This window comes from Thunnus albacares, chromosome 7 (genome assembly GCF_914725855.1).
Source record: "Thunnus albacares chromosome 7, fThuAlb1.1, whole genome shotgun sequence".
Classification (NCBI taxonomy): Eukaryota; Metazoa; Chordata; class Actinopteri; order Scombriformes; family Scombridae; genus Thunnus; species Thunnus albacares.
Genome location: NC_058112.1, coordinates 6208365 through 6226534, shown reverse-complemented (window position 1 = coordinate 6226534; position 18170 = coordinate 6208365). Strand labels below are relative to the sequence as shown.

At 41.3% G+C, this 18170-nt stretch overlaps 1 protein-coding gene across 1 annotated transcript in view; it reads right to left on the bottom strand.

The window, feature by feature from the left end:
- Positions 1-18170, bottom strand: part of si:ch211-266k8.4 (rab GTPase-activating protein 1) — a 61339-nt gene that overhangs the window by 36777 nt on the left and 6392 nt on the right. The window contains exons 8-10 of the mRNA XM_044356743.1: positions 18043-18157; positions 17606-17723; positions 9770-9882 (exon numbers count right to left, since the gene is read on the bottom strand). Coding sequence (XP_044212678.1) covers positions 9770-9882; positions 17606-17723; positions 18043-18157 — 346 coding nt within the window. The remainder of the gene's footprint in view (positions 1-9769; positions 9883-17605; positions 17724-18042; positions 18158-18170) is intronic.

The following is an 18170-nucleotide window of genomic DNA, read 5'->3' as shown; positions in this document are numbered from 1 at the left end:
AAAAGAGGGATGTGAAAGAAAGAGAGATGACACAGAGGAGAAGGGCATAATGGCAGGGAGTGGGCCTGTTTGCCGCTGATCTCCAGTGACCTGTGAGTTTTGACCCCTACCACACCCTGTCATTCACGGCCTGCCTCTTAATGCGCCTTAAGGCCTGCTGCAAGGTCAAAGTTCATTCCCAGAGTGCAAAGGTCCAACAAGGACTCCAGAGGCTTGGGTACGGCACCGAGCAATAAGTAACACACGACATAGGACAGGACAGGGTGTATGTTGGTGTATTTGTAGTGGTAATACCCTTAAGACAGCAAGAGTGGGAGAATAAGTAGTGGAGTGTTGAAAAAAAACGACAAGGGGAGGGGGGAGAAGGGATGAATAGAGGGTTGGAGAGGAGAGAGGAGAGATTGAGAGTGGAAAGACCCAAAATAGCCAGATCTCTACTTTCAAAGCTGTAATTACAGCTGCCAAAACTAGAATGATGAGCAATCTAAACAGAGTCTGGGGCCTCTAATTTAAACTCCACAAGTTTAATATTTTATTGTGTCATTTTATGGTGATGGCTAAACACAGCTGAATGAAATGCCTTTGTGAACACCTGTCAGACCAGCCCTCCAATTTCTCTGTCGGTGATGCATGTGTGATTCTGGAGATAAATGTTTGCATTTACAGCAGCCTGAGTGCGTGCTTTTGCCTACCAGAGCTCGTAGAAGATACAGTAGAATGGAGTATGATCTAAACTGAGTTTCTATAGGTCAATAATAATAATCATCATCACGCTCTGACTAGTCTTCCTTCCTTTCCCTCTCATGCTTTCAATTTTATTTCACTTTAAATGTCGAACTAAACGTTGGCATCTGTGTGTACCCACCAGAAGCTCTGTCAGAAATTGACTTTTTAGCCACATTTCTATAACACACTCTTTAAATTTAAGTCATTTTTAACTGTATCTTTTAACTGGATAAAGGATTTTAGTCACACAGAAACCCCGGTTTTTAATGTAAGACTGTTTTATTCAGTATTCTTGCCGGTTTTGATTACTGGGTCCGGCTGTCTGGGAGACGAGGATACCTCCTGACTGTGGGAGGCTGGCTGCTGAGCGTTGCCTGCCCAAATTAAACTGTGAAACCTGTGAGCAGCGTGGGAGAATTTCAGCTGTCTGTCAGCACCAACCAGGAGGACACCACGGCTTCTTAACATGCTTTCCAGAGGCTGATCCGTCACAGCAGGCACAGTCTTTGGGCCTGTGTCGTAAGCCAGCCTGTGGCCCAGCAGCAGCATCACGGCCAGCCCACAAGTTCTTGTTTATGCAACACCGAAGACAAACACGACGGTCAGCATAATGGTGTTGGCCACTGAGCTCATCCATATCAAAAGTGTTGAGTTGCAATCAATAGAAACTTTGATTGATGAATTCCTGCAATGTCAGGCTCAGCTGTGCTTCAAATAAGCTGACATCCAAACGGACTCAACTGAAGAACTAGTGAGACCGGATGATGGTCCTGGATCTTTTCGCAGCCTTACAACCTGGTCTTCAGTGGTAAAGGGAAAGAAGGCTCTCTATCCCCTTTTTGACCCTGAGAATGAACTCCCCCTGAGAGACTATTTCCCTCCTTTGGCTGAGCTTGCAGATAGCTCATTTCCTCCGCTTGCAGCTAGTAGCGCAAGTGACCTATTCACATCATCAACAAGGAGACGTTCTATCTCCACTCCTTCATCCAACGAGACAAGCTCTCGCTCTAACCCTCTGCCTAAGACCTAGCGTCTACCGGTAGATCACTCTGCCCCTAAGCCCTGCACAACACCTCAGCAGCGCTCTCCTGCGCCTCTGTCCTTTCGGCCTACATCAGCCCTATTACCCACTCCTGTAGGCGGTGAGGGTGCTACCACTGCTGATGCAGTGACAGTTCTTGTAAATCATCCCAGCAGGCTCACCATCTATGATGGGTGGTTTAGAGGCTTAATGGTCAACCTGAGATTCTTGTGATCAGTGATTCTGTCATCAAGTTTGTTAAAATTCCTTGTGGCATCACCTACTGTTTCTCTGGATTTAAAGTATCTGATGTGATGTGATAATCATTGAACAAGTTCCTGCTATCCTTGATCTTTACCCCTCTGTCCACACTGTAATTGCGCATGTTGGAGCTAATGATGTAATGTCTAGGCAATTGATCAAAATTAAGTCTGACTTTGAGTCTCTGACAACAACTATAGAGACCCTTGGGAAAAACTGTACTCTATCTGGCCCCATCCTATCCTTAGGAAAGGGTTTGAAACACTTTAGTCGCCTCTTTAGCCTGCATTACTGATTACAGAACTTCTGTATTGCCACTGGATATGGATTCATAAGCAATTTTGAGTCGTTCTATCCCAGGAAGGACATGAACAAAAAGGATGGCATTGATCCAAATACAGCATCACTGGCTTGACAACATCTGAAAACAGTCTATCAAATTGTTGTCTTGTCTCCTATTACCTTATATACTTGAACCTGTGCCTGCTGCCTCTGTGAGCTCCACTTCTGTTGTTATTCCCTGTAATTCTGCTTCTTCTCAGACATGCCTAACCGAGTCTACTCCGTATAAGTTTAAGACCAGAAAAGGCTTAGGACTGATTCATTGGAATATCAGAAGTCTACTCCAGCATCAGAAACCTGATCACTTGAAATTATTAATCTCAAGTAGATCCAGATATTCTGGCTCTTTCAGAAACATGGTTTAAAAATAGCATTAGTGATTCTGAGGTAGCCTTAGATGATTATAATCTTTTTAAAATAGACACAGTTGGAAGGGGTGGCATGGTGGCCGCCTGTGTCAAATCTTCTTTTTCTGCTTCTATTCTACATGCTATTACTGTTCTCAAATGTTTAAATACATTGCCCTAAAGATAAATAGTGGGTCTAATAATTCCATTGTTGTAACTGGGATTTAAAGACCTCCTTCAGCTTATGCTAGGTCTATTGATTATCTGGCAGAGTAAATCTCTCAGTATACCACCTTGGAAATGATAGTTCTGGGACATTTTACCGCTGATTGGTTGACTGTTGCTTCTACCTACCTACCATAATCTGGCCTAATCTGCCTAATAACGCTTTAAGATCTACTCTAACTGATTTAACTTAACAGGAGTGACAAAAGTGCATTGCAAGTGGTGTTTTCCATTTAGGAATTAGGAAGGAAATCATTGTCTTATTGCATGTATTATTCATGGCAAGAAACAAAGCTGGGTCCCTGGCTAGACGCAGCACAGAGGCATCCCATTGGGTCTCATTTAGATGATTAGAAATAAATGCACATCCCTTGTGAGAAAGGCTAAATCTGATTATTATATAAACTTGGGCTATAGCTCTTATTCAAACCCTGCAAAATTAGGGAAAGTGGTAAAATCTAATAATCTAATCTAATCTATGATCACATACCACTCAACTTCTGTTACTACCGGTTTTTAAATGATTTGTTTTTATATCTTGCATCTTTTATTATCTGTACTTATATACTTGTTTTAATTGATCTGTTTTTGCATTTGTATCTTTTATTAACTGTGCTTATATTTGTTTTAATTCATTGTTTTCTTTTATCTTTTCTTTTCTATTTTTTAAGTCATTTTAAAATATACTTTGTCATTGTAAATGAGGGCCAGCCCTCAATTAATTTCTTTGACTTTAAATAAAGGCAATACAAGTATCCTCAAGCATTGTGCCTATCTACTCCTCACTTTCTTCTTTTTTTAAATATTAGAGGAATAATAATAAGTCAAATAACTATCCTCTTTCATATCCATGCTTGCCTTTTTATTTCTTCTGTAATCTAGTTAAAAGTGCAGGAAAGAAAACGCTTCTTGTATCATTTGGCAAGTAAAGGACGACCCAAATTTAAGGGTATGCAAATCATCATAACCTCTTTAACAAATTATGCCCCAGATTTTAATGGAAGTAAACATAATTAAGAAAATCTGTTAATTATTGAGATCGCACCTCCCCTGCTTGAGAGCTGAGTTCTAGTTCACAACGCACACATAATACAAACAAAGCTGCTTTATTCACATGCACAAATACAAAACAACGTATGTTTGGCTCTCTCTACAGCTCACACACTCACACACACTCTCACACACACACACACACGATTTCTCCTTTTACTACTATTATATAGCCACATGCACACACTCCAGGATAGCCACAGGGGCTTCACGGGGTGTAACAGCAGAATAGGGCAAGAGGAAGAGAGGGTAGTGCTGGAAAACTTACAAGGCAAGAGCTGGAATGTGTGAACATACACACACACTCACCGGCAAGCGAGCGGGCAGGAAAACCTTCAGGGTCCAACCCTGGAGGAAGTGTTCAGGGGCTCAGCAGGATCTGAGACAACACTGCTTTCCTTTCATTTCATTTCAGTTTTTCTCTTCTTCTTACCCTCTAATCTCCTCTCCTACCTGCGGCTTCTAATCCTATCATCTAACACATTCATACACAAATCACGAATAATTAATTCTTCTCATAATTTTATCCAATTAAGGACCATGTGCAAACAAGCACAGAATCCCTAACCAGCTGCGTTGTTCTAATTTAATGAGGGGACGTGAGGATATGCAAATCATTGTTCTTTTTTACTGAAGAAATTCACCTGTTCCTGACAACTCGTAATCTACACAGTAACGCTATTATAATGGCAACATAAAGCCAACCATCATGTTACAAAAGTTTTATGAGTAAGGCCTGAAAAGATATTAGGCAATAAATTCAATTTATTGAATAACTGACAGGTAAAAAGCTCATAAAAACACAATTACTTTGCCTCACATTTTACAACATTAGAAATATTTGATTGAAAAGGTCAGTTGGAGACACAACTAATGTCAACTATTACTACTACTCAGTCAACATGAGCAGGCAGACAAGCCTCCAGGACATTGGCCCACTTCCTGCAAGCTGCTAGTCAACTTGGAGTTGAACAAAAGATCTATCTAGGTCATTGTTGGTGGATAGTGCACAAACAAGCAATATGACCTCTCAGTCCCATAAGAGCTAAAGACAGAGGTCAGTGAAAAAGCGTATTTACCGTCATAGACCTACACAAACAAGCACCCTGACCCTCTCTTTCTGCTGGCTGCCTGACCACATCATTCCAGCTTATACAGAGTGAGATAGAGACCTGTAAATGTGATAAAGATGGAATCTGTTTAAAGGCCTCCTTGTGCTTAAGTATATGGCCAAATTAGATGGTAAAGGTCCTGCTCACAAGAGAGGTGTCTAATGAGGGGAGTGGGTTAGCCTAGGGCTGATCAAGCAGGTGGCATTCCACTTCAAGCAGCAGAAACAAATGAGGATGGAGAGGGAGGGCGGATTACAACAAACCCTTACAAAGAGCAAAGCTTACTCGAAAGCAGGCCCAACTACGGGGTCATAGGTAGGCTAAGTGCCCACGGCTAAGAAGCCTTATCCAGGTTAGAAAGGTGACATTCTTGTGGGACTAATAGATGCAATCCAGCCCCAACACTGGCCTCAGACCACAAGACCATAATAAAAATGACCCAGATATTTATTTACCACCTCTAACCTCCATTTCTGTCATGGAATACCAAAAAAAAAAAAAGTACTACCATTGGTAACTTTTATTTTGTAATCACAAAAATATTTCACCATTGCAAAGTCTGTGGCTACAAACACTTTTATTAAAAAAACAAGGTGTTACTCAAACATAGGCCCATCTTACATGACATGAACAACATGTTTGAAAGAAAATTGGCAAAAGAAAATGCTCATTCATTTCCATCCACTACTGTTAGGTCAATATTGGGAATTGGGCTAACCAAGATGAACCACTGCAGAAGAAGACAGTGCAATGACATGACATAATGAAAGGAGCTCCAGTCAAACCTCAAATTATGGAAAAATGTGGAAAATGTGATAGAAGTCTGGTATTTCTGTTTGTTTCATGTACAGCAGTAATTTGAGGAACAATTTACAGTCTCCTAATTGCTCCACACACATCTGATGTTTTCATCTTTCAGTGGAAGCTTGAGTGAAATTTAAGTCTTATGCTTCATGTACGTCATCATTTATTCACCAAGTCTGTTTCTTTTAATCAATACCCCAACTTTTCCATCTCAGTCAAGCATAATAACCTGAATATGATATTTTGACTTTTTTGGATGTTCTGGTGTTTCCATTCAGTTTTTTGAATTTGTTTTAAAATGAACATAAAAACAGGTGGAATGAAATGCACCTACTGTCTGATTAATACTTCAGATTTACAGCAACAATTCAAGGTTGGCTAAACTATTAAATGAATCTAATATTAGAATCACATCTCAGAATAACAGAGCACCATTGTAAAGCTCATAGCTATTGTTAGGTCTAAACATCTCTACAGTGTGAAGATTCTGCCTGCATAGAATTTCATGTGAAAGCCATTAACTTCACTGTCCACTGTGTTCTGTCTTTCAAAATACACTTTACTTTGATGTTGAGGAAATCTATTAAGAGGCTCTAAGGAATCTCTGACAAGCCTGGCAAAAACCAAAAGCTGTATAATCTAAGCTGAACTTAAAGGAGCCTCTTATTTTGGGTACTGTGTTTTTGTCTCATTCACCTGTGACCTGTGTGTTTGTGTGTGTTCGTGACCCCTAGGACCGACCCTTAGGGTGCCAACATCTTGTCTTAACAATGTGTTACTGAAGGTCATAAACTCCACATTCTGGCCCTTCAAACACCCTTCATCGCCTCTCTTGTAATCTGTTTGTTTGTGTGTGTGGTCACTCCAGGTCCTTTCACAAAGTATTGAACAGATTCTGATGCAGTCCTGACCACCCCCCCCCCCCCTTCACACACACACAAATCTACGTAACCTACTGCAGTGAGTCTGTTGGAGCCAAATAACAGATGGACATTGAAGTCGAAAATGGGATGAACAAGGGGATAAAATACAGAGACAGAGATGAGCACAGAGTTCACAGATTGGATGAGTAAGGACACACACCTACACAATATGACAAGCAATAAACTAAAAACTATTTCTGCTAAAAATTTTTTTACTGGATTTGACTGACTTAAAATTTTCTTTTTTTCCCCTTGACTGTCATAAAAAGCACACATGATATAATCTACATTATACATCATAATATTAAAAGTGTATCTAAGTATGCAAGCAGCACTGACTGCAGGAGGTTGTTTAGGGGCATTGCAAAAAAATGAATGCTGAGTCACTGCACTAGGGCTTGAGCAGCAGGCGGACAGGAAGAAAACAGTGAAGGTATCATGGGAGCCTGCTGAGGAGAACAGGACTCTTGCATCTGCTAATATACCAGAAAAGTCACAGAAAAAGAGATGCAAAAGGGGGCAGGAGAGAGAATGGAAAGAACAGCGAGGAGAGGAGAGGAGAGGAGAGGAGAGGAGAGGAGAGGAGAGGAGAGGAGAGGAGAGGAGAGGAGAGGAGAGGAGAGGGGAGAGAAGAGGAGAGGAGAGAGGAGTGGGGAGGGAAGGGGAGGGAAGGGGAGGGAAAGGAAGGGGAGGGGAGAGGAGAGGGGAATGGGGAGGGGAGGGGAGGAGGAGAGGAGAGGAGGCAAAAGAGAGCTGAATAAAAAGGAGAATAATGTAGTTGTGGGGAAGGTTGGGGAGGGGAAATGAAGGTATTAAGTAGTGGGGGAAAGGAGAAAAGGAGACAGATGGAAGTGAAAGGTATGGAAATGTGCAGAGAGGAGAGAGAGGGAGAGGAATGCAATAGGAAAGTAGCCTGGAGAAGGACGGGACATAACTACCTGTTCTCACTGCTTCTCAGCCTGACTCAGCATAACCTGAAGTCACTTCAACTTTGTCCTTTAACGCTGAGTCAGCATGCAGTTGGACAGGCCCCAGAGACCCTACTGTCACAGCTGAAACACTCAACAACAATATCATTCGGGTGTTCGGGCACACACCGATTACATTACTTGCCCACCACTCCGCTGTCATTTAGCTTTTTAAAAATAGAAACTCTCAGTGGGACGAAGGACTCTACAATTATAAACTGAAAGGGTCTGCACCATGAGTGTCCACAGCAGCAGCAGAGTCGCAACACAGAGCAGCTGAGTGAGACGTCTGTCCTCCCTCGTGTCGCTCCCTTACCCACACAGATCATTCAATAGTCAAAACTGATCAGGGATCAGATAAGCTTTACTCTTTCTGAATGACTGCGTGTGTTGAAATCACTGGATCTGCTTTCTTCATGTCTCTTTTATATGTGAAAGTGACACTGGACATTTTCGGTTTGTTGAAACTCAATGAGCAGGATGATATACTGTATATCTGAAGTATTTATGTTTCAGTGTAATGAAATACCTGGATCTGTTGGATATTTATTCATAATTGGAATATGATCATTTTTGAATTTCACCCAAAATATCCTTGCTATCACTCACACCTGCTGCACATTTAAAGGACCAGTGAAAGAGTTAGTTTAGGGGACCAGTGTGTAAGATTTAGTGGTATCCAGTGGTGAGGTTGCAGATTGCAACCAACTGACTGAGAGAGTGAGTGAACGTGTGTGAGAGAAACAGGAATGTTGAATGTGTCGAAGCGGCAGCAAATTAATCAGCTCGTTTCTACCTGCTGCCTTGAGGGCTAGACAGGCTGACAGGCCAGCAAATAAGGATGACTCATCCTGACTCACACACAGAAACACAGGTGGGCACACACACACACACACACACATAAATAGCGTGATGGATTATCCCTACTGTAAAACCTGCTTTTGTGGCTTCCAATTGCCCTGAAAGGAAACCTCTCATGCTCTCTCAGATTCTTCTTCCCTTTTTGCAAATACTCCCTCACTTACAAAACTCATTCTATCACACACACACAGTCTTTTTTTTTCTCTAGCCCCTCTTCCCTCCGCCTTCCCAGCCGCATTGACAAACATAGCCCTGCAGCCACCGACCTGTGACTCATCCTCATAGCCGGAGTCTGTCAGGATGCGTGCACAGACACAAGCGTATGCGCAGCCATGAACACACACACGCGTACATACGCATCGGGACCACATTCCAATCTGTCTGTCTTTTGTGAAGATGAGACTCTGGTGTGGTGAGGGGTTTACAGATCTCGTCGAGCTGATACCTGAACAACCTTCAAAAGATCCTTTGATCTGTTGAGTTATAGTAGGCACACATGCACACACACACACATACGCAGCCTGTTACATGAACTTTGTCATCAGTCTTTTGGACACTGTCAATAGACGCCTCATGCCGAGCAAAGGCAGATTCTTTAAGGCCCATCTATTGTTAAACTCAACATGTAGTACTAAGTTTAGGTAGTGAGATGTCCCACTTCTTCTTCTTCTGCAGTGTACAGTGAAATGTTGGCTTTAATTTCAACTGACAAGCTCAAGTTTTCTCTCTCTCTTATTTTGTTAAAGACAAAAAACTAAGCTTAAAATGAAAAGCTTACATGGAAAGATTCAAAGTAAAGAATAAAAGACCTGTAACAGTTTAACTTCTAGTGAGTTGTTAGCAGGACAAAATAAGGGAAGGAGTTCAACTGTTTCCTCCTTTCGTAAAAGTATTCTCAGGTACAATCTGGAGATGTCCTCCCCAAGGTCCAACTGCCATACACATACATTAAGACCAGAGAACAAAAGCATGTGTGTGCGTGTGTAACAGGATAGACTTGAGTGCCACTGCAGGTTAAGTGTTGTAGTCTTGAATGAGCTACCAGAGCGGCTGTGTGGTGAGTGGTCCCCAGTGTCCCTCTGCATTATTAGCTTCAACTTCTTTGTGTGTGTGTGCGTGCATTGTTTACCTGCTTTGGGTCCATGGTGGGTCTCGTCAAGCACCAGACTGTTCATACATTTAAGCTCCCAGTCTTGGACCTCAGTGTTCCACAGGGCAGGCACCAACACAGTATACTGGGCCCTGTGGATGGGAGTCAGATGGGGAGACGGAGGGAGAGGGTAAGAGAACAGGTGATGTAATTAAAGAAGGGCACACTTAAAAGGGGTCATATTAGGAAAAACTCACTTTTTCACTGCTTGTACGTATATATATATTTGATGCCCCTTCTTACATCACATGGGGCGAAGCTAGGATAAGCTCAGCTAAGCTAAGGGAAAAAAAAATTGCCTGTATCGTGGGGCTGGATCGGGGGACAGAGCCACTGCTTGCCGACAGACAGCTGCTGAGCCCGGGTGAGATCTGCAGGACAGAGCCAGCCGTGGAGCACAGCTGAAGAGTTCTGCATTGCTGCTGCTGGTTCTTGATGATGTAGTTATATTGGCATCCTTTTGATCCATTTATTACAATTAAATCACAGAAATATCTAAGTTTATTTAGACTCAAACTAGTCGTTCTGAACAGGGCAGTTATTAAAACCCCAGGGAACTGTGTTAACTTGTGGAAAAGGGGTATAATATGGCCTCTTTAACACAGAAAACCATTAAGTGTATTTCACAAGATGTTAAACTTTTCATTTACTGTATACTGACAATGATGGAGGATCAGACGAACTGACTGGGGAGTGGAGCAGATAGACACGAGAGAGAGAGAGAGAGAGAGAGAGAGAGAGAGAGAGAGAGAGAGAGAGAGAGAGAGAGAGAGAGAGCGTGAGAGGCTTAGAGAGAGTGAGAGAGGCTGAGATAAGAGTGATATGTGATTGGGACAGATCTCATGGTTGAGCTATCCGACCCAGTACATAATGATAAATGGCTGCAGTCGGCAATAGAATGAGTGCTTGTGTGAGAATGAAAATAGAGCGATCATGAGGGAAGATGAATGATGTGTACAATTTTGGGTAATGGGTTCAGGCAAGATCCCAGCATGCATTTCACAGATGGTGATGTGCACTGTAAACCATTGGTTAGTCGTGGCAAGGCAACAGTTGGACAACTCTAGACATCATTTTGCTTCTCTTTCATTTTTTGCACAATACTGTATTTACAGCACATACATTTTCAATCTGGATATGAAACGTAATGGGTGATTAAAGGGTTCCACCTCTTTAAGGGTGTTTTCAAACCTAGAGTTCACTTGCTCTGATCTGAATGAGTGTAAAACTTGGTGCATTTTCCTCTTGGTTCAGTTTCTTTTCACACAGAGAAAAATCCAAGCAAATCAAAATGTGTCACTACGAGCCATGTGAGAATGGTCTCTCTGCTCATTGGTCAAATGTGTCTGGGGTAAGAGCAAGAACATAAACACAGGAAGAAGTTCCTGAAGAAGGTCCAATCTGCCAAGAATATGCAACGTACTCTGTTACGCTAGTCCATATATATCTACTGTACATGTGTACATATTGGGTAGATATATTCCATGTAACTGACCGCTAATTCATAACGGTATAAGTCTGAAGATGCCCCCTATTTCTAGTTGATTTACATTTGTTGTTTATATATTCCTTATTTGTAGTTGTTATTTGATAGTTTTATGTTTTGAATTGGACATCTCATCTCTGTGTAGTTACCTGCATTTCCCTCAAGGTGGCAGACAATCCCCTTGCTGAGTTGGTTAACTGTCCATGCTAAGTTGACTAGGTGAGTCCGTGTATATTAGATCTAGTCACCTGCTGTGTAGCGGTCATTAGCTTGGCGTGCTCAGCAGAGAAACATGCATGAAGAGTTGGAGCGATGCTAATGCTATCCAGGGATGACAAGGGGATGTATCCAGGGTCGAGACGAGAGAAAACTATCTGAAATCTTGGTTAACACCCTTGGTGAGTGGAATGAGGTATGTGAAGTAGTCTCAATTACCTTCAGTGCAGGTACTGCGGGTTTGAGTTATTCATTCAAACTGTTTGAAACGTTTCTTTGTTTCGTTTGTTTACATTATTAGCATGCAGCGTCGTCTTATTAGATTATTATCAGAGCGCCATTGGTTTCGTTCTTTGTGTGAATTTAAATGTGTTTGTTTATTTGAGGGAAAAGTTAATTGGAGTTTGATTGAATGGGGGAATGTTTTTATGTACTATAATGTTAAGGATTTGTCTGTTTATTCACTGCTTGTGGTATGAATTAAATTTAAATGCAGTTTAGTCAGCTTTGTATGAGGGTTTGAATTTAGTTTGAATAGTGTTTACACTCAGTGTAAGTGTTCATTAGACAGTAGTATTAGTAAGATAAGCTACTGTCAGTCCTAATTTAGTGACTACTTTTAATAGTTGTTTAATTCAATTTATCATCCTGTGTGCTATATTATTGATAAATGACTGTAGACAAATATTTTAATTTTTGTATTTTGTATATTTTCCATAGTCTTCACGGTGCATGAGATGATGATTGGTAATGAGAAATAAACCGTGAAGCATCAGTTTGGGACTCTCTGCGTCTTGCTCAATCAAGCCAAGAGCTGTGACATACCATGTAGTCAGATGATGCCAAGTATATATTTATGGCGCTTCTCCTGGTCAGACCTCTATTCACTCTCCAGCTAGCAACTGATGATTTCGCTCATCCGCATTCCAGTATGTAAAGCACACCAGCCTATGGGAGAAGTTTAGCTTACAGATCAAGGTCGTATCACGTTCCTACTGTAAATGAACCACTCCAGTGTTTGTTTGGGACTGGACTGAGACCACATCCTCAAAGGGTCTCTCAGTACAGTTGTTTTGGTCCACACCCGAGTATGATTGCTGTACTGTAAAGTCCAATTCAACCAGACTAAACAGCACAGGTTTGAAAACGCCCTAAATTTGTAGATGCAAGATAAAAACATCAATATGTTACTTATATACTGCATATAGCTCACATTAGCTTGATCAACTCAAGTTAGCAATTTGTTGAAAGAGCGTTAATCTGAATGATCTAGTCTGACAGCAAATACACCCGCCCTTTATGTGAGCCCTCAAGCCCTGAATCTCCTCTTCGTACAAGTTGTTGTAGTTGGTCACACTGAAAGACACATGTAGCTCCCTAATAGGAGACTTGGAGGAAGATAGATTCACTCGTAAGTCCTCCTGAGTCCTATCACAGTTTTGTAGGCTGATCTAATTGGGTGATAAGTGAGATGCAATGCAGCACAAATAGAAACAATAAGGGGATAGAGTGCAGCAATGCTGGCTTTATTCTGGACTTTAATTCTCCTTTCTACTGTTTTATAAGTATATTTTTACTTTAATAAAAAGCCTCCCTGTTTTCTGATTTACTCCCATTTGGGTGATCCTTGATGTCACTTTTTTACATGACAGCACACTTGTCACCACCTAGTGGCAAAACAAACCTGCTATTGTTGATATAAATGGGGATAGTTGTCATACTGGTGGGAAACCAACCAAATATCTTAAATGGAAAGGCCATCATCATCAACAATAGCACATGATACAAGGTACCGCACAGTTAGTGGTCTATGGATGTTGACTGTGGAGTTCAAATATGAGACTCATATGTATGAGTATCTTCACTATTTTAACAGTGTTTTCCATGTTTTTTTACCATAATAATGATTTCAAACATGAATCTCAACAGTTCTATATCCAGCCTTCTCCTCAAAACTCTGAGGGTACAGAAAGATATGAGGTGATATGTCATGCACATAAGTGTTTCTCAGGAAAACACACCGCAAATCTCTAGACTTGATCTGTCAAAGCTTTAATATGTGCTTTGTACAGCTTAGATATAGGTTTACATAACAAGATGTTAAAACAGATAAGGCACCCACTCTGACTATCCCAAACCAATTGTCTGTATCAAGTTGCACAGGGGAAGGCTCGGTGAATAAAGACATGGACTTGTATTTCAGACAGCTGAATGGGAAGTTAAAAAAAAAAAAAAAAAAAAAAATTCTAAAATGCATATCATGTCAAATGGATGATCAACTCAAGCAACCCGCTGAGAGATCCTCAGTCTGAATGCATTTGGGAAATTTAAAATGGTTGAAAGAGAAGGAAAAAACGAAGCAGAGACTTCATAGAAGCTAGTCTTGTCAGTGTGAAGTAAACAAATGATGTGTCAACCCCTGTGGCTGAACGAGGGTGTCAATATGTCAATGAGGATAAATGAATGAATGAAAGGAGGCATAGAGGAGGGGGGAGGGGGGGGGGTGGGGGGCACAGATAAGAAAATGAGAACACAGGGGAGGAGGGACAGCCCAGGGAGGTTTATGGGAATTGACTATTGCGAAGGAGCGGGTAAACAAAAGAGAGAGACAGGCAGAGATAGGACTGGTGGAGGGCATTAAGGAATATATATGTGTGTGGGAAGTGAGTAGGAGGGGGTAAAGAGCAGGAGACAGAGAGAGAGACGGGACTGGGCACAGGAGATACAGACACTGAATGAGAGACAATGAAAAGTAGGCACTGAAAGAAAGAGGTAAATGAGTCAGAGGGGTAGCGGAGGTTGGGAGGGTAGGTTTTATTTTAGGGACTTGCTTAGATAATGGATGAGCCGCCAAAACAAATCAAATGCACCGCATTCGATGACAAAAACAACACAAATATTGTGTTCAAGCTAAATTGCAGCACAAACAGCAACTGGTGGCAAAAACTGTTGTCATTCAGTAACAGCTAGTGCAGAGGATTTGTTTTATTTTAAGAGATTAATACTTTGCTTCTTTCCTTGCGTTTCTGATATAAAATAAAGGGAGTTTATGGGTAGAAAAAGGGAGGATGATAATTTAGCAGCTAATGTTAAATTAAACTAGGCTTCAGGGGTGCACAAAGAGGTTTGGGGCAGAGATGAAATGAGAGACAAGAGAAGTAGGAGGCAGCCAGATATGATGTATGTGCAGAGCTTTACACTAGAAGGCTGTTATCAAGTGGAAGGTTTCTCTGTGCTTACCTTAAATCTGAATTTAAGACATCACCAGCAACTAGCAGGAGACATCTTGCATTCAGCAGTTAAACTTTTGAAATGAAAAATATTTCTATATTCACAGATTCTGGATTTATAATTGAGAAGAAGTATATGTCACTTTAATCAGGTGATTCTTTTTTGTGTGGAAAAGACAAACCTAAGAATCTTTATATAACTGGCAAAACATGTCTGGAGAGGATCTTTAACATGTTAAAATGCTAATATTTGTTAATTAGCTGAAGCTGATGAGATCGCAATTAGTTTTGCAGTTATTTGGTCATAAACCAAAGTACTGGATTAACAGTTGTGCTGGATGAAATGTGCAGGGTCTTTTAAAAGCTAAGAAACTCATTGACTATTTATACACAGACATTAATTACAATCTAACAAGTCACAGGTGTAGAAACTAACCCTTCATAGCCATTTAAACCTGTGTATGTCAACTTGTGTGTATATTACCAAGTCAAACATTCAAGGCTATGTAAACTTTTGATCAGGGCCATTTAGGTGATTTCAGTTATCATTATGATCTAAAAAGGGCAAACACAATTATGTGAAAATAAATGGCTTCACCTGACCACTGTCCCTAAATAAAACAAAAGTTTTCAGTCATATTTTCAAAAAAATGGACAATATTTCATAAATTCTACCAGGGTATGTAAACTTATGAGCACATCTGTAATGATGGTGCTAGATGGAAAGTCAGGGGATTACCACAGTTATTACAATTCATCCTGAGGGGAACATGAATGTCTCAGTTTCATGGCAATCCATCTCTAAAGTTGCTGAAATCTTTAAATCTGGACACAGTGCTAGCATCACTAAAAACAGCTTGTGGGAGACAGTGGGGGTATTAATACTAAATAAAAGAAGGAGAAGGAGACAGGTGGATGAGAAGTAGTCATAAGAAGATGCTGAAAATCTGTTCAGCTGTACAGAAACCAAAAGTTTCGATGAGCAGCAGGTGAAAGAGACAGCAGCCAAACATCAGAACAACAGATAGACAGAGAGAAAGAGCGTGTAGCTCTTTGACTGGTGACGTAGGCTGTTTTGGGAGTTATTGTTACAACCTATGACTGAGGTGACAGCTGATTGACAGCCCAGTGTAGACAGACAGTCACATGAGATGGATGAGCCTTCTCAACCAATCATTAATCAGAATGGCCTATATGGGTGCATGACAACTCCATTTTATACCATTCACACAGAGAAAAAGAGCAGGGAACCTTAAAGAGAATGAAGAGAGGCTGAAGATCTCTTCTTGCTCTCTTTCAACCCCCCTTCCTCACTTAGTGTACCGTCTCTCCAGGCGCTTCTCTCTCTCTCTCTAACCCCCCTATTCATCTTTCTTTCTCTCTTGTACCCCACTCGCTCCCGTCCCTCTTTCTTCAACAGTATCTTCCCAGTGTAAGAGGATCCTGCCCTGGGAGACAGTCGGACCACTTAGTGTTGACTTCTGACCAGGCTTTCATAATGATGCCAAGCAGGCAACAAGGACTTCTCAATGTGACATGATGGCAGGCTGCCCAATGAACACCAGAGCTAGAACAAAATGGGACTGTCAGCGCTGCCCTTGATGCATGCATATACAAACAGTATCTGAGGTTCACACATGGGCCAAAATGTGCTTTTTCTTTTCTTCTAGCACAGAAAACAGGACTTACTGTGATAACACGTTTGTGCTGTTGAGTTATATTTAAAGACAGTTATAACATGTTGCAAAGAAATCAAATGGTCAGTTAAACAGTTGTTTAGCTATTGCCAACAATAATCCTAAAGATTTGTCCTTCATAATCAACAAGTCATTTGCCACGTACCTAGCACACCTCATGATAAAGTGCTTTATCACTGCCTGAGACACAACTACGTTTATGGAAACTACTTGGCTGTGTGGCCTCCATTTATCCAGAGTCTACTGCACAGATCTCTGTCCAAGGTAAACAAACTCGAGTCCAAACAGTGGGACCTTTTCTACGATGAGAAGCACAGGAGTGTGAAATGTAAGTAGTTGAAGGGAGCTAATCTATTAAAACAAATATGATAAACTAGATTTTAATAATCAGCGCACACCAGTCCGTCACACACACTGGCTGTATACACAAACCCAGTGACCCCGCTGAGTTGCCATAACAACAGCGCCATGTCAACAAAACATGTCCGCCAGCGTGTGACGTTTATATTCAACATGGTGAGAGACAGACAGAGGGGTCCGGCTGAAAGCAGCATGGGCTGCCATTGAAGAAACTAATTTAGCATAAAGGATGTTTAATCCAAACATGTACAAAAACAACCACACAAAACAATGACACTTTACTTTTCTTGGAATGCTTGGTGTCAAAACATGTCCAGTCCTGATGAGCTGATTGATATTCATGAGCTGCCTGGGGTTTTTATTGAGGGCCAAGTCTAAAAAGTGAGCTCTCAAGCTCTGAGAACAGCGCTGCACATTCTTCAGTAGGACCGAATGCTTTCAATACATTCATGCGGGTGGTCTGGCACAATATTCATGGATGCCTGTCTCAGACAGCATATCTAAGCTTATTTTGAGTTAAACAAAATGAGGATTATTGACAGTTACATAAACATGCCAGGACGGAAATCATAAAGTTTATAGACAAGTTTTCCTTTACAAACTGTCAAGGATGAGTGCAGCACTGGGGCAGAGAAAACATTGCCACAGTGTCCTGAAGCTTATGTATGGACGTTTTCAGTATTTAGAAATAACTTGCTGGAAACCAGTAAAATGACTGTTACAGGACAGGATCTGTATCTGTATCTATCTGTACTTCTGTGCACACATACACACCAGTCAATATAGATTAATAATGCTGTCCCATGTGCAACCTTATTTTACTTACACGTCAACAGGTACTCGCAGCAGCAGGGGTAACACTGCTCCCTCGTCATTCAGGTCCATCAGTCGAGGCTCCAGAAGCTCAATGATAGTCAGAGCAGTACGGAACACAGATGACAGGCCTGAGGAAAGACATGAACATATCTATGATACATGTAACATCAATGCTTTATTACATACATAGAAGGAGACGAGAGACATGAAACTACCTCTGTCATGTATCAGACTATTACACTGGGCCCTGATTGTTAAACTAATGTCCATATGAATAAAAACACAGAGAAAATATAACCACCATCTAAGACACTAAAAATAATTTATTAAAGCTATAAAACACATCGCCCTCTCCCACTGAGTGAATACAATAGTAATGTGACACATGTTTCAAGTTTGGTGTCAGTGTGTAGCATCATGTATGCGTGTTTGTGTGTGTGTACATACCGTGTAGTATGATGAGATCCCAAACAGCCAGGACAGAGTCCCAGCAGGGCAGGGAAGTGAAGAGAGTGAGAAACCATGGCATCACAAAATGGACTGATAATACTCCCACTGACTCCTGCAGGGGGGGT